The following is a 22,340-nucleotide window of genomic DNA, read 5'->3' as shown; positions in this document are numbered from 1 at the left end:
AGGAATAGTTTACTACAATTAGAAGGAAATACCAAGCTGCACTCTTACAAGGTCAATAAATCTTGCATTTCAGTCTTTCTCAGATTATCTAAATAAATGGGAAATTCCTTTCATTTCAAGGACTGAGTTATATGGCCTCTCTTGCTTTATAATCCGTCTGGTTTTATTCTCCCCTTCACTTATGAAGCTTTAAAATCCATAGATCTTTCAGTTCCTTAGAATTTTTTTATCTCTTATCACAACAAAGCTCTTCCTATGGAAGTTATTTCTTTTTTTTTTTTTTTTAATTCAAAGTAAATACCTTTTCCTTCTAGGGATGGTCCTTAACCACTCAACCTAAAGTAGGTCTCCTTGGTTATTCTCTTTTATACCACTAAAAAAAATTCCTAGGTCTTATCACAACATGTAATAACATGTTTATCTGCTCGTTCTCTTTTTCTTCTATTCATGAAAGACAGTTTCATGTCTGCTCACTTGCGTGCCCACACATGTCTGAGCCATGGAAGGAAGTCTCATTTATTAAAATGAAAGAACTTTTAACATAGTCTTTTAGGTATAGCCTTTGTAGAGTTAAAAATACTGTACAAAATTAGTTACTTTGGTATCAGTTTCAATTTATTAGATGTAAATGCAGAATTTCTAAGCTGGAAAAAAAGGTTGTTTCTTATCCTTTAATAACTAAATGGAAGTTTCTTAGACCTTATCTGTTTTAGAAGTTAATTTTTGCTTGGGTTAAAATCTTTTTCCAAGTAATGTCATTTAGATTTCTTATTCACGTTTTTAATCTTGGTTTATGAATCTATTACATGTGCAATGATTTTGAAAAGTATAAAGCCTTTTATAAGATTCAAGTGTTATTACTACCGTTAAAATGATGAGATAAAGTCCAGTTGAAAATTAACTACAATGTCACTTGTATTAACCAAATTCCCACTATTTTTGAAAGTTCATCTGTATAAGGTGGGGAGGGGCTTGGTTAAGGAGACAGGCATTCAGTCTCTCATCTTATGTTGGTTCTTTGGAAGAGGAGACAGCTGTGAATGGAAAGAGTCAAAGAAAAGATTCAGGAATTTCAACCATTTGAAGGTTAGCTTACAATCTTGTCCTCCAACAAATCCAAAACTTAAATAGTACAGGAAATACCTCTCTGCATCTAGGACCAGCTACACAATTTGTGGTATTTGGTACCTAATAGACCCTGTGACTGCACTTGTTGAATGTCCATAAAACTAGCCTTACCTGGATCCTACAGCTAAGTATGGTTATCTTATAGGTGATAAAAAAAAAAAAAACATGGAATATTTTCTATTGTTTTTTGATTAAAAGTAAAAAAAGTTTTTTTTTTTTTTTTTAAAGAATAACTGGAACTAAAAATAACTGGGAAGCACAGTAATGAATTTCAGCACAATGATGCCATGTCCTTGGAGGACATACCTTTCTGCTTTTCATCCTAGCTCTTTAAGTATCATGGGGAAGTGTTTCTAGCTCTTCTAAGAAAGTCATCTTTCCAGATATGTGAAAAGACCAAATTCCTTGGCAAGGCATAAAAATCACTTCATGAACTAACCCCTGTTCATCTCTTGACAGCCATAGATCTTCCAGACACCAGATACTCTAAGTTGCAATGATTTAGTGCTCTGAATGTCTGAACAGCCTTTCCAATAATTTATTATTTCAAACTTTTTCTTCAACAGTTCAATGTCCTAGAGGCTCCAAAATAATTTGAGAAGTTTATCATTATAATTCTGAAAATTTATTACTTCTTTTTGGATTTGAAGTAACTAGTAAAGATTCTTTTACTGGGATAGGATGACTCTTTAATGTAACAAATGAAATCAACCTGTTTTCCACCTAAATTTAATTTTGCAATAAAACAGGCAATATTTTCAGATGATCATAATATAATTCTAATGAAATAGTGTTTCCTCTAGGATAAACTCACATCTGTAAAATCTTGAGGTATAGGTGAACCATCACAGTCTGTTTCCTCTGCTCTCTCTTCAGATAACTTCCCATTGGTTTTCAGTGCACCTGGGAGAGAAATATATAGGTCAAGAACAATTAAAGAAATTGCTGACACAGCAGAAAATTTTTCTTCATGTACTAAAATGGACACATTTACACAGTAAATGGACTATTCTATGAATAGTTTCAATGTTCTAACTAAATGTTCGAAATAAATGACATGATCTAAGTCAGCATCAAACTTCTGGTTAAACTACCAAATTTGCAATGCCACTTACAACTCTGAACAGATAAACAGAGAATAAATAAATAACAACAATTATAAATGACAAAATAGAACACATGGGCCAAACAGACATTTATAGAACATTACACACTAAAACAGCAGAATTTCCTTTTTTTTTTATTCAAGTGGACACAGAACATTCACAATGATAGATCACATGTTGGACCACAAGTGTCAATAAACTTATGAAGGTTGAATTTATACCAAGTGCCTTTTTAATCATAACACAATAAAACTAGAAATCAAGCACAAAAACAAAACTGGAAAAACTTTAAACATGTGCAGGTTAAACAACATGCTTCTCAATAATCACTGAAGAAATTAAAATAATAACCGGAGGAAAAAAATAAAGAAACAAATTATCAAAACCTATGAGATGCAGCGAAGTGGTACTAGGAGGAGAGTTAATTGCAATATAAGAAATCCAGATTGGAAATGGAGATGTGAAATTACAATTATTTGCAGATGATATAAACCCTAAAGATTCCACCCAATGATTAGAAAAATAAATGAGTACAGTAAAGTGGTAGACTACAATATACAAAATCTATATGTAAATAATGAACTAGAAGAAAAAGAAATTAAGAGAACAATTACATTAACAAGTGCATTAAAATGAAATAACTGGAATAAATTTAACAGAGAAAGTGAAAGGATGTTCATGGGTAGGGAAATTAATATAGTCAAAATGATCATTCTACTAAAAGGCAATAGACAGATCCACTGAAATCCATAACAATATTCTAATGACATTTTCAGGGAAATTGAAAAATAATTTAAACATTTATATGGAAACACAAAAGACCCTGTATAGTTAAAGCAATTTTGAGAAAAAGGAAGAAATACGGAGGCATCATGTTACCTGATTTTAAACAATAATTAGAACAATATGGTATTGCACAAAAATAGACACATGGATCAGTGGAATAGAATCAAGAGCCCAGAAATAGATTCACATATGTTGATACCTAATTTATGACAGAGGAGCCACAACCATACAAAGTCAAAAGGAAAATCTTGTATGTGGGCAGCCACATGCAAAAGAATGAAAGTTGATCACTCTAACTACATATGCACACACACAAATCCAAAATGGACTGAAGACTTGATGTAAGACATAAAACCATCACTACATAGGAAAAGATAGATTATACATCCCATGATATCAATGTCAGAGATATCTTCAGGGGCTTGACTCTTATGGCAAGAGAAATAAAAGCAAAAATGAGCAATTGGGACGCATCTTATCAGAAAGTTCTTGCAGAGAAAGGAAATATGATAGATTTAAAAACCAATTTACAGAACAAAAGAAGATATATGCACATCACACATCCTTCAAGGGGTTAATATCCAAGGTATATAAAGAACTCATCCAATTTAACAACAACAACAACAAATAAAATGACACAATTCAAAAATGAGCAGATCAGTTTAGATCCTTTTTCAAAGAGGAAGTAGCCAACAGACATGTGGAAGAAGTACATCACTACTTTTTATTCAGGAAATACAAGTCAAAACCACAATATCATTTCAAACCTGTGAGAATGGTTTACATAGAATGGATAGCTAACAACAAGTGTTGGCAGAGATACAGAGAAAGAAGAAACTTTATACACTTTTGGTGAGAATGTAATTGGTGCAGTCATTGAAAATGGAAATGACCTTCCTCGAAAAATTAAAAATAGAACTACCATTTGATCCAATCCCACTTGTGGGCATCTATTTAAAAAACATAAAATCATCAATTCAAAGAGTTATAAACACCACAATGTTTACTGCAGTATTATTTACAATAGCTAAAATACAGAAGCAACCTAAGTGCCCATAGATGATTTAATAAAAAAGATACAGTATATTTGCACAATGGAATACTATTTAGGTATAAGATAAAATTCTGCCATTTGTGACAAAATGAAAAGAACTTGAGGGGATTATGCAAAGTGAAATTAGAAAGATAAAGACAAATATTGATTGATTTCACCTATATGAACAATGTAAGAAAAAAACAGTGGATGGGGCCTCCCCTGGTGGCACAGCAGTTGAGCGCTGGGCTGTGAAGCTGCCTGCAGCCTCTGCAGTGCCGGTTCGATCCCCGGTGGCCAGCGAGGTTCCCACATGTCGCGCAGACCTCTCCTGCCATGCCCTCTGCTCCCCTCAGCAGTGTATTTCGTCAGTCTGCCTGTTCTGTTCCCTGCTTTGGTGAATTCTCTCACCCTCCCATGCTTCTGACTGTACCCAGTGCTTGTATTAATAAATAAATCTTTAAAAAAAAGAAAAAAACAGTGGATGAAGGGACAAAATAAAAACAAACTAGTGACACTGATAAACTATGGTTACTAGAGAGTAGGGGGTAGGAGCAAAGGTGGAAGGGCTATAATGGATGGTGGTGAGTGTTTTGCTTTATTTTTTTGTATTTTACATAAAAAATTTGCAATGCCTCAAGAATGCCTTAGTATCAAGTGGAGGGGGAGGTTTAGGCAAAGACTTCTAAAAGTAATAGTCATGATATTAGTTGTAATAAATTTTGAGATCTTACTAATAATAAGGTGACTCACCCACATATATGTTGTGGAAAAGAAAAGAATAAATTTTGTTTTATTTCTGAAATATTATCCACCAGTACAGAATTTAGGGGAAAACGCCAGTGTATTTCATATTTACTCAAAAAATTCTCGCTAGAGGTTTTCTTACACTTCTTCATATACTGACTTATTCATTTTAGTTTGTCTACCTGGATCATAGGCATCTCCTGCTGCATTATTTTGGTTTAGAAGATTCTGGGCTTCTTCATCTACAACATCCAGAAGAGACTGGATAACTTCAGCTTCTTGAGGATCATCATAAATGTCATCTTCTTGTACATTAGAGTCTTGAAAAACAGTAATTTACATATGTTTTACTTAAAAAAGACATTGATATGAAAGAGACACTGAGTCAAGTAGAAAATGTTGGGTCTTTCATATTTTAAACATCCATTTTAAAAAGCTGCAGAGACTGGTAATGTAATTTATACTAAGGGGACCTACTCATTTTTAGAACTAATCTGGCTGCTATGATAAAAAAAATCACACAAATGAAGCTTATGAAGAATGAGCTAAAAAAAAGTTTTGACATGTTTTCATGAGACATTAATAATTTAATGTCTAATTTTCTAAATTAACCTCAAATTATTAACTCATGAATGAGATACAAAGTAGCCATGTTATAATAACAATGGACTAGGTCAACCCAAACAGTCTTATTTCCTATTTTATTAGGTAGCCTATGAATTGTTGCTTCATAGAATACAAGAAACAAACACTATGAAATGCAACAATTAGCTTTTCAATCATTTAAAAACATCTACACCTTAGAGATGAGAATGAACACTGGACATTTGTACAGTAATACAGAAAATTAATTTTATATTTTTTGAAATTCCTTTGAATAACAATCTTTCCTTTTAAAGTCACAGGAACACATAAGGTAAATAATAGGACACCTAATATTCCTTTATTACCTGAATTATTAGGGCATTTAGAGTGAGTGGATGAATGGTTTGGAAAACTACCTTTGGACAGAATCAAGTCTTCTGATTCCTTCATCTGATAAGTAGAGCATTTTCCTTCAGGGTCTAAAACTTCAATTATTTCTTCCCCATTAACCTAAGGTATAAAATCAAAGCAAATTATTATTTCACTAATTTTCAGATTAGGGGGTGATGCACATTGCCCCTCCATGTTCTTCTCCCCTTCTTTCTTACTACATTTCCATTTTCCCACCTTATACCAGAATTTCTAGAAAACACCAGTGCAATGAAATGTCCTGGGAGATGGGACTTTCTATTATCAAATATGTCTGGAACACTAGATTAAACAACATTAAATTACTATTTTTATTCCAGGAATTCTCACAATATTTACTAACAAATTTTGAATAGCGCAAAGAGAAATCTATGATATAGTATTTCCTAGACTTATTTGACTACAGAAATGTCTTCTTGTAAGGCATATTTATTTGTCTTCTATAGGGATTTTTAGAAAAGTTTAATAGGACTACTAATCTTAAAGATGAGGAAGGAGAAAAAAAATCTATTTAGTAGTTGTGAAGCTATTTTATGGATGTGGACTCCAGTTTAGTGACCTGATCAACTTTTAGGAATAAAGATTTTCCAATCTAGACTAACTCTCTCAAATTAAGAAAAATAACAATGGATTCACTATTGAATAGAATGTAATCTTCTAATCCAATAGTAAACTGTGAAGCACTTTATGGTGTATAGATCATTGAAAGTGCAGTGATTTGGACAAAGATGGAAAATCAGATAGAATAAATTAAAATAATTTATACAAGTATTAGGTAGTTTGCTATGAAAATTTTACTTTTTTTATTAAGATAAAAAGTAGAAAAGGTAGATGCAATAGAATTATTTCTTTCTATCTAGCAGTGATATAACATCAAAAAGTTTCACTATTTGTGAAATTCCAATCTTTATGAGAAATTCATAGTACAAAGTAGTATTTAAGGGATATTGAATATAGTCTGGGAGACTTCCTGGATGATTTTCAACTCCAACATAATAATGTTTGCAACTGTGAATAACAAAATACCTAGTTTCTAGGGTTTTATGTTAACTTAAGCAGAAACTCTACCCTTCTTTTCAACAATATGGTGATTTTAATTAGAAAAGCACTACGCAGCAGGACTAATGCTAAAAATACATGAAAATTTAGTTGCTTTAGTTATGTGAAATTGAAGATATTCTGAATAAAGAAAATATTGAATGCTGGTATATTTCAGTCCACAAATATTAAAACATTTTTATTTTTATGTCATTTGTGCCTTACAATTTTTCCAATGCAGTATCTTTTCAGAACTTGCTAACCACAAATAAAAAGTTAGAGATAACAAAGTGAGACGAATTTTGGGTTTCTGGTACTAAATGATTTATTTTTTCCTATACTAGCTAAATCTAGTTTATGGACAGTAATCTAATTGAGATGATATGACTTTTGATCATTAAAAGAGCAATGTCTCCACCCTAGATTTTACATGGAAAGACATTCATAAAGTGAGGTACAGAACAGATTGCATGAAATGGACGTGGGAGAAAACAATTCCACAAGATGGTCTAGTTGTGATCAATTTAGAATGTATATAACATATCAGAAGATAATCATAAAAAGTAATATTAACCAAATAGTCATATATGTAACCTTAAAGAGAGTGCTTAAAGTAGAATTTAGTTACATATTAAAATAGCTTTGTTAAATCACTCCCATATTTCGCTGCACTAAAATGATTTAGCTTTCTCCTTCTATTATGTGATAAATCATTTCTTATATCTTTCAAAAGCGAGTCTACTTCTTTTGCCCATCCTCCTTTTCCTCACCAGTAGGAGAGATTTGACTTTTAAGGCTCACTGCTAGTCAAATTAACCCAAGGAAAAATTCTACTCTTAATTCTACTCTTGGTTTCCTAACAGACAACCAAAAAACTCACATTATTAAAGTAATCTCAGCTCTAAAGCTATCTATTTAGGTACTTGGCTTGTGTAAAGGGGTGAGTATATACCTAATGAAATGGGTTTACTTGTGTGGGGCTTTATGTGTGTGCCTCACTTAGCAAGGCCTAATAGTACATTAAAATATATTCCTACTATTAATATATACATCTAACAAAAACAAATATTTAAATATGAAATCAGCTTGGTTCAAAGCACAAATAAGTTAGTTATTTAGTTGAGGGAATATGACATAAAAGAAGGCAGCCTTTTACTTACCTTGGAGAATGAATTATTTGGAGTGAGGGCAGGCTTTCCACAAAGTTCTACGATGTGATGACCTAAAAGGAACAACACAAAATAACAGATAAGCAAGTCATAAAGAAAACCTACATTTCTGAACATGCTTTTATTTTTATTAGTACAGTACAGAGGTTCTAGCACAAACTGACTTAAAACCAACTAGATGGAGTAAAATTCAGAGGGTTTGCCCCGGTTTTTAAAAAAAGCCATTTGCTTAAAGGAAAATGTTTACTTTGAATGATTCTTATGTGAGGTACTGAATATAAATTTCCCTAATGGAATTGGACACATCACATGCATTGAGCTATAGTCAGTCACTTCACCGTTTAAAGGAAGTAGCAAGCTTTTAACCTCATTTCATAAGGCCATCACTTTAACACATGAAAATACATTAAAGGCACAACTGGAAAAGTCTTTTGCTAAACCACTGCTAAAACAAATAAATGTTAATTTTTTTTCATGGTTTATTGCTCATTTTTCTGTAACTTGTTTTTTAAATCAAGGTAAAAGTGTAGATAATTTAGGGGTATCGGTTTACACCTCTTCAGAAGTATGTTACTGAAAAACACCTACCAACAAAGCACCAATAATCTTTCACCATTGATCAATGGGCCATCTTCCCTACCTCCCTATTCTCCTATTCTCTAATGGTCTCTAATGAGACCATTAGAGGTCTCTAATGGCTAATTATGCAGTCATATTTGTAGGGTTTCTTTGTTTTAATTGTCTGTTCCTTTGTTTTGTGTCTCTATATCCCACGTGAGTGAAATCAGCTGGAATTTGTCTTCCTCCTCCTCACTGATTTCACTTAGCATCATTCCTTCCAGTTCCATCCACATTGTTACAAACAGAATGATCTCATCTCTTTTCATAGCTGAGTAGTATTCTGTTGTGTATATATACCACACCTTCTTCATGTTCTTATCTATTATTGGACACTTACATTGTTTCCAAAACTTGGATATTGTAAATAGTGCTGCAATGAACACTGGCATGCATATAGCCCTTCATATTAGCATTCTTGCATTCTTTGGATAAGTACCAGCAGTGGAATTTCTGGATCATATAATAGATCCATTTTTAACATTTTGAAGAACCTCCATATTGTATTCCACAGGGGCTGGATCAGTCTACACTCCCACCAGCAGTGTAAAAAGGGTTCTTTTTCTTCAAATCTTATACACACTTGCTGTTTCTGTTTTTTTTTTTTTTTTTGGTATGGATCATTCTCACAGATGTGAGATGGTATCTCCTTGTGGTTTTGATTTGCATTTCCCTGATAAGCAATGATGAGCATTTTTTCATATGCCTGTTGACCATCTGTATGTCTTCTTTAGACAATTGTTTAGCTCTCTGTGAACTTTTTGATTATTTGTTTTCTTGTTGTTGAGTTGTCTGAGTTCACTGTAGATCCTGGATATTAGCTGCCTGTCAGATGTATGACATACAAATATTTTTTCCGCTTCAGTAGGATGTCTTTTCATTTTAATGATAGCTTCTTTCATTGTACAGAAACTTTTTAGTTTGGTGTAGTTCCATTTGTTAATTTTTGTTTTTGTGTCCCTTATCTTTGGAGTCAGTTTCAAAAGACATTCCTGAAGCTGATGTCATGGGTTGTTTAGCCTATATTTTCTTCTATATGTTTAATGTTTCCATTTTCTTCATCATCTTTAATCTGAGTTAATTTTTTGTATGCTGTAGAGAACATCATTTTTTTCTTTCTTTTTTAAGATTTATTTATTTATTTATACAAGCACTGGGTACAGTCAGAGACGTGGGAGGGTGAGAGAATTCACCAGAGCCAGAGCAGAGAGTAGAACAGGCAGAGTGACAAAGTGCACTGCTGAGGGGAGCAGTGGGCAGCAGGAGAGGTCTGCATGCATGTGGGATGCTTGCTCAGTGGCAAGGGATCGAACCGGCGCTGCAGAGGCTGTGGGCAGCTCTGCAACCCACTGCGCTGAGGAGGCCCCATTTTTTCTTTTGCATGTGACTGTCCAATTTTTCTAAAACCATTTGTTGAAGAGATTTTCCTTCTCCATTGCATGTGCATAGTTCTTTTGTCATAGATTAACAGACCATGTAAATACAGGTTTATATCTGTGCTCTCAATTCTATCCCATTGGTCTCTGTGTCTATTTTTATTCCCATACCATACTTCTTTGATTATTATAGCTTTGTATAGTATGAAGTCTGGGAATGTGTTATCTCACACCCTCCTCCCCCCATTTTTTTGGTTAAGATTGCTTTGGCTATTGGGGGGGGTCTTCTGTGATTCCATTACATTTTAGTAATGCTTGCTCTATTTCTTTGAAGAGTTACATTGAAACTTACAGGGATTACAATGAATCTATATACTGCTTTGGGTAAGATGGCCATTTTAACAATGTTAATTTTTCTAATCCATTAGCAAGTAAGATCTTTCCATATATCTGTATCTCTTATTTCTTTTAACAATGTCATAATTTTCATTCAGTCTTTCACATCCTTTGTTAGGTATACTTCTAGGTATTTCTTTTTGAAGCTATTATAAATGGGATTATTTTCTTGATTTCTTTCTCTTCTTTTTTTTAAGATTTATTTTTATTTATATATGCTTATAAGAACTGGGGTGCGGGCCAGAGGTGTGGGGGTGAAGGATTCACCAGAGACAGTGTGGAGAGCAGAGCAGGCGGATGTACTGAAATCCACTGCTGAGGGGAACAGCTGGTGAGACAGGAGAGGTCTTCTGTACCATGTGGCGTTAGCTCCCTGGCTGGGGATCTAAATCATGTTGCAATGGCTGGTGGTAGCTTGATAATGCTGAGACTTTAACCCTTGCACCACCAGGAAGGTTCCTCTTTCTCTTCTAGTTCAATATTTGAATACAGGAACGCAACAGATTTTTGTGTATTAGTTTTCTTGCCTGCCACTTTGTTGTTCTGGTTCATTGTTTCTAATAGTTTTTAGTGGCATCTTTAGGGTTTTCTATATATGCTATCATGTCATCAAATAGGGATTCCAAATTAGATTCCTTTTCTTTCTTTCTCTTTCTCTTAGCTTCCTCTAGCTAGGACTTCCAATAGTAAGTTAACTAATAGTGGAGGAAAATATACCTTTGCATGTACCTGCTCTTAGAGGAAAAACTTTGTTTTCCATCGAGCATGATGTCAAACTGCTGTGGAGTGGTCATATGAACTTTATTATGTTGAGTTATAATCCTTCCTCTATCTCTTACTAAGAGCTACTGTTACGTTTTTTTTTTTTTTTTCCATAAATGGATGCTGGATCTAGTCAAATGCCTTCTAACTATTGATAAACTGTGTGATTTTTGTCTCTTTGTTTTTTAAATATTTATTTATTTATGCATACAAAAGCTGGGGTACAGTCCAGACCATGCGGGGGGTGAGAGGATTCACCAGCGACAGCGTGGGGAACAGAACAGGCAGACTGACCAAAATACATGGCTGAGGGGGGCACTGGGTGAGCCAGAAGAGGTCGGCTTCGCCATGTGGGTTGCTCTCTTGACGGCCGGGAACTAAACTTGTGATGCAGAGGCTGCGGATTGCTTCATAGTGCAATGCTTAACTCCTTGCGCCACCAGGGAGGCCCTGATTTTTGTCTCTTTATTAATGTAATGAATTATATTGGTTTATTTGTACATGTTGAATCACCCTTGCATCCCTTTAATAAGTCCCACTTTGATGTATTGTTGAATTCAATTTGTTAAGATTTTATTGATGATTTTTGTGTTTATGTTCAGAAGGAATATTGATAATCTATAGTTTTCTTTTTTGATGTCCTTGTCTGCTTTTAGTAACACAGTGATGTTGCTGTCATAAAATGTATTAGGAAGCATTCCTTAGGTTTTTCTCCAATATTTTGGAAGAATGTGAGAAAGACTTATATTAGTTTGTCTTTGAAGGTTTTGTGGAACTTCTAGTAAATCTATGTGGCTTTGGGTTTACTTTATTTGTTTTATGGCATACTATTCTTTGCTATTTCAATTTCCTTGCTTGTAAATGCTGTGTTTTGGTTTTCTATTTCTTCTTCAGTTAGTCTTAGAAAATTGTGTATACTTCCAAGAAAATTGTCTTTTCCATTTCCTTCCAGATTTTCTAATATGTTTGCATAAAGATGCTCATAGTAGTCTCTTGTTATTCTCTGTATTTCTGAGACATAATTTCTCTTCTTTCATTAATTTCCTACCAAATGTTAACTTTAGCTCTTAGCCATCAGTACAGAAATTTAGTGCATATATTAAAAATGAGATTATGTCTCTCTTATATGGTAAAGTTAGGAAAAGTGAAAAATAGCAAAGAAAAAAGAAAAATACAGGTCATTGTATTCAAGAACTCCATTTGAGAATGACTTAAATAATTCAACCTAGAAAGGTGAAGAGCAAGAGGAAATTTTTAGGTAAATTTCTATAATTTTGAGGATGATGTTAAAAAGAGCCCAAGTATATCTTTTAATACTACTTGTAGAATAATGTAATACATTGCTAAACTTCTAGGGATAACACTGGAGAAGATATCAATAATAATACACTGGATCTAAAAATTGTATCAGATGGCATTTTAAAAAAATCTTCCCCTGGTGATTTTAATATGCAGTGAAGGGTAAAAACCATGAATATACTACACAACATATATGTAAAAATATAAATTAAAAGTTGAAAGAAAATTACATAAAAATTTTAAGAATGGTAATCTCTGGTTGTTAAGATGGCAGAAATTTATATTTGATTTTTTACACATAAAAACATTAAATGATTTTGTTACTAAGTCTAACTCATCTTTGGATCATTACTTATCATCTGGTAAAAGAATAATAAAATGTTTTCTTTACTGATTTTAATTACAAAAATAAAATTCAAAGTAATAAATATATTAAGAGGACAGAAGTGTAAACTGCAGGTGATCTTTCCTGTCAACAGGTTGAGTGACGAATGATTAAAAAAACAATCATAGAGCCTCCCTGGTGGTGCAAAGGGTTAAGCAGCACACTATGGAGCAATCAGCAGCCTCTGCAGCATGAGTTGATACCTGGCCAGGCAGGGAGCAACCCACATGGCGAAGCAGACCTCTCTTGACTCGCCCACTGCTCCACTTAGCAGTGTATTTCAGTCAATCTGCCTGTTCTGTTCCCCACTCTGTCTCTGGTGAATCCTCTCATCCTCCACACCTCTGGCCTGTAACCCAGCTCTCGTATGCATAAATATATAAATCTTTTTTTAAAATTAAAAGAAAATTTTTTAAAGAAAGTGATTGCCTTTATTTACTTATTTTTTTAAGATTTATTTATTTATTTATACAAGTACTGGGTACAGTCAGAAGCGCAGGAGGGTGAGAGAATTCACCAGAGCTGGAACGGGGAACAGAACAGGCAGACTAACGAAATACACTGCTGAGGGGAGCAGTGGGTGGCAGGAGAGGTCTGTGCACCATGTGGGACCCTTACCTGGCGGCCAGGGATCGAACTGGCGCTGCAGAGGCTGCAGGCAGCTTCGCAGCCCAGTGCTCAACCACTGCGCCACCAGGAGAGGCCCATAAATAAATCTTTTTTTTTTTTTTTTTTTAAAAAGCAATCATAGAAAAAAGTGTAAAATTCAAAAAATGAAAATTATTTTAAACAGTGAAAATCCCATCTTATTTCTTTTATAGTTTCCTATTTCCTATTTAATAAAGAAAACATCAGATGGAAAAAATTTATATTGGAATAGTACAAATAGAAGACAATACTTTATTATTTGTGTGTCTCTCTCCATTCCCCTAAGTGGGTCCTCCTTTTGTGCCCCCAGATAACTACTGATCTGTTTCTGTCACAACATTTTTTACAAACTTATATAAATGGAATAAATAATACAGCACAAACTCCTTTTTATATGGTTTCTTTCACTCTGTATACTTATTTTGATTTACTTATATTGTTGTATGTATCAACAATTCATTTTTATTTTGTTGTTTGTATATAACTGTACAATTTTTGGTCATCTGAGTGGTTTCTGATTTTGACTATTACAAAGATACTTCTAAAAACTTTCCTATAGAGAAGTACAAAGGAAAAAGAACGAAGAAAGACTTCGGGAACTATCTGACTCCATGAGGAAAGGAAATATAAGAGTTATAGGAATTCCAGAAGGAGAGGAGAGAGATGTAGGAACAGAGAAAATATTCCAGGAGATAATTGAAGAGAACTTCCCAAATGTGAAGAAGGAGCTGAAAATTGATATACAAGAAGCAAGAAGAACACCAAACTTCCACAACGAAAGGAAAAATACAGCAAGACACATAATAGTAAAGCTCCCAAGAATCCAGGACAAGGAAAAAATAATGAAGCTGGCAAGAGGGAAGAAACAGATAACATTCAAAGGAAAACCAATCAGGCTGACATCGGACTTCTCTGAAGAAACACTACGGGCAAGGAGAGAGTGGAGGGACATAGTCAACAGACTTCAAGAAAACAGATGCCAACCAAGAATACTCTATCCCGCAAAGCTCTCCTTCCTCTATGAAGAAAGAATAAGGACCTTCCCAGACAAAGAGAAACTCCGGAATTTCATTACGACTAAACCCCCACTCCAAAAAATACTACAAGGAATCCTAAAGCCAGAACCTCAGAGGGACGATAACAACGAAAGAAGGCCAAAAAAAAAAAAAAGTTATTAAAAGAATAAATAAATAAAATCAAAGGAAAGACAAACACAATGGCAAATACAGATGCTAAGATATCAATATTAACTCTAAATGTAAATGGACTAAACTCTTCAATAAAAAGACACAGAGTTGCAGCCTGGATTAAGAAACAAAACCCAACCTTTTGCTGTCTCCAGGAAACACATTTAGCTACAAAAGATAAAAATAGGCTCAAAGTTAAAGGATGGAAAACAATCCTACAAGCTAATGGACCAAAAAAGAAAGCAGGAACAGCTATACTTATATCAGATAAAACAGACTTCAAACTCAAAAAAATAAAAAGAGAACCCAATGGTCATTACATTATGATCAAGAGGACAATACTTCAAGAAGAAATAACACTCATTAACATATACTCACCAAACGAAGGAGCACCAAAATATATCAGACAACTGTTGTCCTCTCTGAAAACAGACATCAGAGAAAACACATACGTAGTGGGAGACTTCAACACACCACTATCAACAATGGATAGATCAACAAGACAAAAAATAAGTAAAGAAACTAAAGCTCTAAATAAGGACCTAGAGCATTTGGGCTTAACAGACATCTATAGAACACTAAACCCCCAAAAAATGGAGTACACATTTTTCTCAAGTGCACACGGATCATTCTCCAGGATCGATCACATACTGGAGCACAAGACAAACATCAACAGATACACAAGATTGAAATCATACCAACCATCTTTTCTGACCATGAAGGCATCAAACTAGAAATAAACCATAAAAGGAAGGCAAGGAACTTTCCTACCTTATGGAGATTAAAAACCACACTACTGGAAGACCACTGGACTAATGAGGAGATCAAAGAAGAAATTAAAAAATTCTTTGAATTGAATGACAAGGAGGACACCAATATCCTAAATGAATGGGATGCAGCAAAAGCAGTAATAAGAGGAAAATATATAGCAATAGAAGCTCACATCAAAAAACAAGAAAGAACTCAAAGAAACAACCTAATCTCGAAGCTCAGAGATCTAGAAAAAGAACAACAAAAAAATCCCAAAACCAGTAGAAGAAAAGAAATAATAAAAAACAAAGCAGAAATAAATGAAATTGAAACTAAAAATACAATCCAAAAGATCAATGAAACCAAGAGCTGGTTCTTTGAAAAAATCAATAAAATAGATAAACCCCTAGCCAGGCTCACAAAGGAAAAAAGGGAGAAAGCACAAATAAACAGGATCATCAATGAAAGAGGAGAAATCACAACGGATACAGCAGAAATCAAAAGAATAATCAGTAACTACTATGAACAGTTACATGGAAACAAGTTCAACAATCTAGAGGAGATGGACAAATCCCTACAACTCTACAATCACCCAAAGCTAGATAAAGAAGAAATAGAACACCTAAACAGACCAATTACAATTAGCGAAATTGAAATGGTAAACAAAAACCTCCCCAAAAACAAAAGCCCAGGACCTGATGGATTTACAAATGAATTCTACCAAACATTCAGAGACGAATTAGTGCCTATCTTTCACAAACTCTTCCAAAAAATTGAAAAGGAAGGGACAATACCAAACACGTTCTATGAAGCCAACATTACACTAATACCAAAACCGAACAAGGACAACACAAAAAAGGAAAACTACAGATCAATCTCCCTAATGAACACTGATGCAAAAATCCTCAATAAAATTTTAGCTATCAGAATCCAACAATGTATCCATAAGATAATTCACCACGACCAAGTAGGATTCATTCCAGGGACACAAGGATGGTTAACATCCGAAAATCAATCAACGTTATCCAACACATCAACAAAAAGAAATATAAAAACCATATGATAATATCAATAGATGCCGAGAAAGCTTTCGACAAAGTGCAACACCCATTCTTGATAAAAGCCCTTGAAATTCTTGGGATACAAGGAACATACCTCAACATCATAAAGGCCATCTATGACAAGCCAACAGCCAGTATCATTCTCAATGGTGATAAGCTGAAAGCAATTTCATTAAGATCTGGAACAAGACAAGGATGTCCACTCTCACCACTGCTTTTCAATATAATACTGGAAGTCCTAGCCAGAGCAATAAGACAAGAGAAAGACATCCAAGGAATCCAAATAGGAAAAGAAGAAGTCAAACTATCACTATTTGCAGATGATATGATAATATACGTAGAGAACCCCAAAAACTCCACAGAAAAACTAATTCAACTAATCAATCAGTTCAGTAAAGTGGCAGGATACAAAATCAACACGCAAAAGTCAGTAGCCTTCCTATACACAAACAATAAATCTGAAGAAGAAGAAATCAAAAAAACCATCCCTTTTTATTATTGAAACAAAAAAAATCAAATATTTGGGAATAAATCTAACAAAAGAGGTAAAGGACCTATACAAAGAAAATTATAAAACACTGTTAAAAGAAATAGAAGAAGACACAAAGAAATGGAAAGACATCCCCTGCTCATGGATTGGAAGAATAAACATTATTAAAATGGCCATCCTACCAAAAGCAATCTACAGATTCAATGCTATTCCAATCAAAATTTCAATGTCATTCTTCAAAGAAATAGAACAATTATTGATGAAATTCATATGGAATCACAAAAAACCCCGAATAGCCAAAGCTCTCCTGAAAAAAAAAAGAAGGGAATGGAGGCATCACACTCCCAGACTTCAAACTCTACTACAAAGCCATAATCATCAAAACTGCATGGTATTGGAACAAGAACAGACATACAGACCAATGGAATCGAATAGAAAATCCAGAAATAAACCCACAGATTTATGGTCAACTAATCTTTGACAAAGGAGCAAAGACTATGCATTGGAGCAAAGAAAGTTTGTTCAATAAATGGTGCTGGGAAAACTGGGTCGCTACATGCAAAAGAATGAAGCTTGACCACTACCTCACACCATACACGAAAATCAACTCAAAATGGATTAAAGAACTAGACATAAGACCTGAAACCATAAAATATATAGAAGGAAATATAGGCGAAACACTACGTGATTCGTACATCAAAGACATCTTTACAGACACATCACCCAAAGCAGTGATAGTGAAGGCAAACATAAACAGCTGGGACTATATCAAATTAAAGAGCTTCTGCACAGCAAAGAGACAATAACAAAAACAAAGAGAAACCCCACCAACTGGGAGAACATTTTTGCACCCAACACTAATGATAAAGGACTGATCACAAAAATCTGCAAAGAGCTGATGAGACTCAACAACAACAAAGAAAATAACCCGGTCAAAAAATGGGCAGAAGAGCTAAAAAGAAACTTCTCTGAAGAGGAAATGCAAATGGCCAACAGGCATATGAAAAATGTTCAACATCACTTGTCATCAGGGAAATGCAAATCAAAACTACCATGAGATACCATCTTACACCAGTGAGAATGGCACATATTAAAAAAACTAGCAACCACAAATGTTGGCGAGGGTGTGGAGAAAAAGGAACTCTCCTGCACTGTTGGTGGGAGTGCAAACTGGTCCAACCACTGTGGAGAGCTGTGTGGAGATTTCTGGACCTACTAAACATAGAGCTTCCATATGATCCAGCAATTCCACTCCTAGGTATTTACCCAAAGGACACAGAAACATCCATTCCAAAGAACACCTGCACCCCTATGTTTATAGCAGCACTGTTTACAATAGCTAAGCTTTGGAAACAACCCAAATGCCCAAAAATAGATGACTGGATCCAGAAGATGTGGTACATATACACCATGGAATATTACTCAGCATTCAAAAAAGATAAGCACATGCAATTTGCAGCAACATGGATGGCGCTGGAAGGTATCATGCTCAGTGAAATAAGCCAAAAAGAAAAAGAAAAATACCGGATGGTCTCACTCATAGCAGGAATCTAGAAAACTTAAATAAGGGACCAGGAAAATGAATAACTATAAGAAAGTGAAAATCAGAATCAACAAAAAACTATGAAACAGAGACACTTTTGGGGGATGGGGGGCGGGAGGGGAGGGATTGGGATCAGAAAGGGGGGGTTGCAATTGTATGGGGAATATAAAAATAAAAATTATTATTTAAAAAAAAATAAAGATATCTGATGACTAAAAAAAAATAAATAAAAACTTTCCTATACAAGTTTTTGTGCAAGGATATATGAGGAATGGCTGGATCACATGGTAGGTAGGCATATGTTTAACTGTTTTCCAAAATGATTTTTCCATTTTCCATTCCCATCAGTGTAACAGATTCCGATTACATGTGTTAACAGGAATCGGTACTATATGTATGACAGACCCAGATTTGTTCCTGTATCCTTAGTTCTAGGAGAGTCAAGTCAGAGAGTTCCATAAAGACAGATCATTAGGCAGTTTCTTCAAGGGGGCAGTTGCTCTATTCAGTTTTAAAAATTAAAATGGGAGTCTTCCAAAGTTCATAGAAAAATGCTCTTCAGATTGTTCTGTGAGATAGTCTGACCCAAATGTGAACTGAACTATTAGAGCAGTAAGAAGAATGCCTAAGACATTCAAGGTAACAACAGGAGAGTCATAGATGTGCTTTAGCTTTTAGAAGATAATCAAACTACAAGTGCAATTTCTTAGTTACTTTGGTATTTAATAATACTGCTAGATAAAAGTTTAGTTATATATGGAGTTCTATATCTAGATTTCAAATATACTCAGACACAAATTTCCCTGTATCTAAATTCTTGTAGTAATAAAGGTACATTTACTAAACTCAATTACATAAATGAGAGCACAGAGCCAGACATCCTTGGTTTAAATTCTGGCTCTACCTAACTTGGTGAGGTTGAATATTTCTTGGTGCCTCAGCTTTCCTTTCTATAAAAGTAACACCACTGTCACATGGTTGTTGTGTGCAAAACACTTAGAACATTTACACTTGAGCTTAGCTAACTAAAAGGCTGAGAAGTGATAAAACACTTAAAATAGCATTAATTTTAATTACTGCCATACCTACTAATAACTATAATTGCCATTCTTATGCTAGAATGTCAGACAGATACATTGTTAATTCAATGCTAATATTCACAATGCCTACAACAGAAGTGGCACAGAGAAGAAATTCAATAACTTTCTTGGCAAAAATGTGATAGTCATGGTGATAAGACAATCAGTGATATGTATTACTTTATAAAACATATTATTATATTTATGATTTGTTATGAACTTATGAGGCAGATACTAATTGTCCTATTTACAAAGGAAATGGAGGTGTAGCTATTAATGAAGTAATTTGCTAAGGTCACACAGAACTTAAAAATTCAGATCTAACAAACTCTGAACACCATGGTCCATGCTGCTCTACTATTTCCTATTACACACTGAATTTCAGAGATGTCTTTAAGTAACTCTCTTTAAGTAATAACAGTGATCCTGCAAAACAACCTGTAAGGGTAATAAAGACATTTTAGCGACATTATCCAAACTTGCATTTGTAAGAACAGAAATAGTTACTTTTCCATAACTATTTGTATCATAAAATGAATATATCCTTACCATTGGATTTAGTTGACTTTGGAGTTGAAATAGCAGACCTCTTAGAACTGGGGACCACTGGAAGACCATCTCTGTATTATAAAAAAAAAGAAGAAGAAGAAGAAGAAGAAAAGGCAATTGTAAATTTAAGATGTTTAAGTATCTTTCAAACTATCTGCTAAATATTAAGCTCCAGGAGTTTTGTATAGGTGTCAGGAAATCTAGGTACCCATTAAAGTTGTAGATAAACTTTTATTATTCTTCATTGTTGAAAGAACAGAAGCTACAAAGAAATGGGAAAATATGCCCTGTTTATGAATTGGAAGAATCAACATTGTCAAAATGGTCATTCTACCCAAAGCAATACCCAGATTCAACACAGTCCCAATAAAAACATCAGTGGTATGTTTCAAAGAACTGGAGCAAATATTAGTGAAATTCATATGGGCTCATAAAGCCAGACTTCTCAGCCCATCTCATCTCGCTTTGACTAGCAAAAGCAATCTTGACAAAGAAGAAAGAGAATGGAGGTATCACACTTCCAAGATCTCAAGTTAGAGTATCAACATAAAGCCATAATAATGAAAACAGCCAGGTACTGGAACAAAAACAGACACACAGACATGGAATAGAATTGAGAGCCCAGAAATAAACACAAAATACGTGGACAACTAATCCATGACAAAGGAGCCAAAAACATACATTGGAACAAGGACAGTCCCTTCAATATATGGCACTGGGAAAACTGAAAAAGCATGAAACTAGACCATGATCTCATACCATGCACCAAAATCAACTCAAAATGGATTAAAGGATTTGATGTAAAACCTGAAAACACAGAATACATAGAAGAAAACATAGGCAAACATTTCATGACATGAGCTTTAGTGATGCCTTTAGGGATTTGCTCCTGACAACTAAGTAAACAAGAACATAAACAGTTGGGACTACACCAAACTTTAAAGTTCCTGTACAGTGCAACAAACCATAACTGAAATGAAAAGACATCCTATTGAATGGGAGAAAATACCTGCACACCATATATGTGACAAAGGATGGATATCAAAGATATACAAAGAAATCATAAAATACTACAAAAATAAAACAAATAACCCAATCGAGAAATAGGCAAAAGATACTAGGGGAAAAGCAAAGCATTGGTACTCCATAGAACCCATTGCATTGATAGAGATTAGTCACTTGAATTAAATATACCAAGGGCAGTAGATTTTGCCATCTTCATTTTACAGCTGTACATATTAAGACATCACTGTTCAATAACGTGCACTCTATTGTCATGAGAATTAGCGACAGACCAAAAAATGAAATTCCCATGGCCTCAGTTCAAGATCAACTCTCCCAAACTCTTTAACACTGTGAGAATATAACATCAAGGGCAAATGTTATTTCCCCAACAAAACAGAAGAGTAAATCAGCAAATCTACTTTCTCCCTACCCTGGAGGCAGGAGTGGGGATTGGGAGTTGGGGCGGTGAGGGTTGGGGGAGAAAAAGAAATAAAAAGAAATAGGCAAAAGAACTAAACAGACACTTTTCTAAAGAAGACAATCAAATGGCCAGCAGGCACATGAAAATGTTTGCAATCACTTATTACTAGAGAAATAAAAATCAAGACCACAATGAGATACTATTCCATACCTGTGAGAATGGCCCATATTGAAAAGACCAGAAATTAGGAGTAATGGCGAGGATGTAGAGAAAAGGTGGGAAAGGAAGCCCTCCTACACTGCTGATGGGAATGCAAAGTAGTACAGCCCTTATGGAAAGCAGTATAGAGGTGTCTCAAAATAGTAAACAAAGATCTGCCATTTGATCCAGTAATTTCATTCCTAGGCATCTATCCAAAAAATTCAAAATCACTAATTTGAAAGGAAACTTGCACTTTGATGTTTATTGTAGTACTCTTAACTAGAGCTAAACTATGGAAACCATCTAAAGGCCCCAGAACAGATGAGTGGATCAAAAAGATGTGGTATATATACACAATGGAATACTACTTAGCAATCAAAAGATAAACTCATGCCATTTGTGGCAACATGGATGGTGCTTGAAAGGATAATGTTAAGTGAAATAAGTCAGAAGGAGAAAGATAAATACTGGATAATGTGGAATATAAAGTAACTAAATTAATATTCAGATAAAGACAAGCTGAAAAACAAACCCTTGGGAGCTAACTAC

At 34.4% G+C, this 22,340-nt stretch overlaps 1 protein-coding gene across 1 annotated transcript in view; it reads right to left on the bottom strand.

Moving 5' to 3' along the window:
• PTPN13 (protein tyrosine phosphatase non-receptor type 13) overlaps positions 1–22,340 on the bottom strand; it is a 196,755-nt gene that overhangs the window by 14,698 nt on the left and 159,717 nt on the right. Inside the window, 5 exon segments of the mRNA XM_037529548.2 lie at positions 1,943–2,031; positions 4,983–5,120; positions 5,802–5,895; positions 8,013–8,074; positions 20,165–20,235. Coding sequence (XP_037385445.2) covers positions 1,943–2,031; positions 4,983–5,120; positions 5,802–5,895; positions 8,013–8,074; positions 20,165–20,235 — 454 coding nt within the window.

Source organism: Talpa occidentalis, unplaced genomic scaffold (genome assembly GCF_014898055.3).
Source record: "Talpa occidentalis isolate TD23 unplaced genomic scaffold, MPIMG_talOcc4v2.1 talOcc4.6, whole genome shotgun sequence".
Taxonomy (NCBI): domain Eukaryota; kingdom Metazoa; phylum Chordata; class Mammalia; order Eulipotyphla; family Talpidae; genus Talpa; species Talpa occidentalis.
The sequence above is the reverse complement of the archived record's forward strand: the minus strand, read 5'-3'. Positions and strand labels throughout refer to the sequence as shown.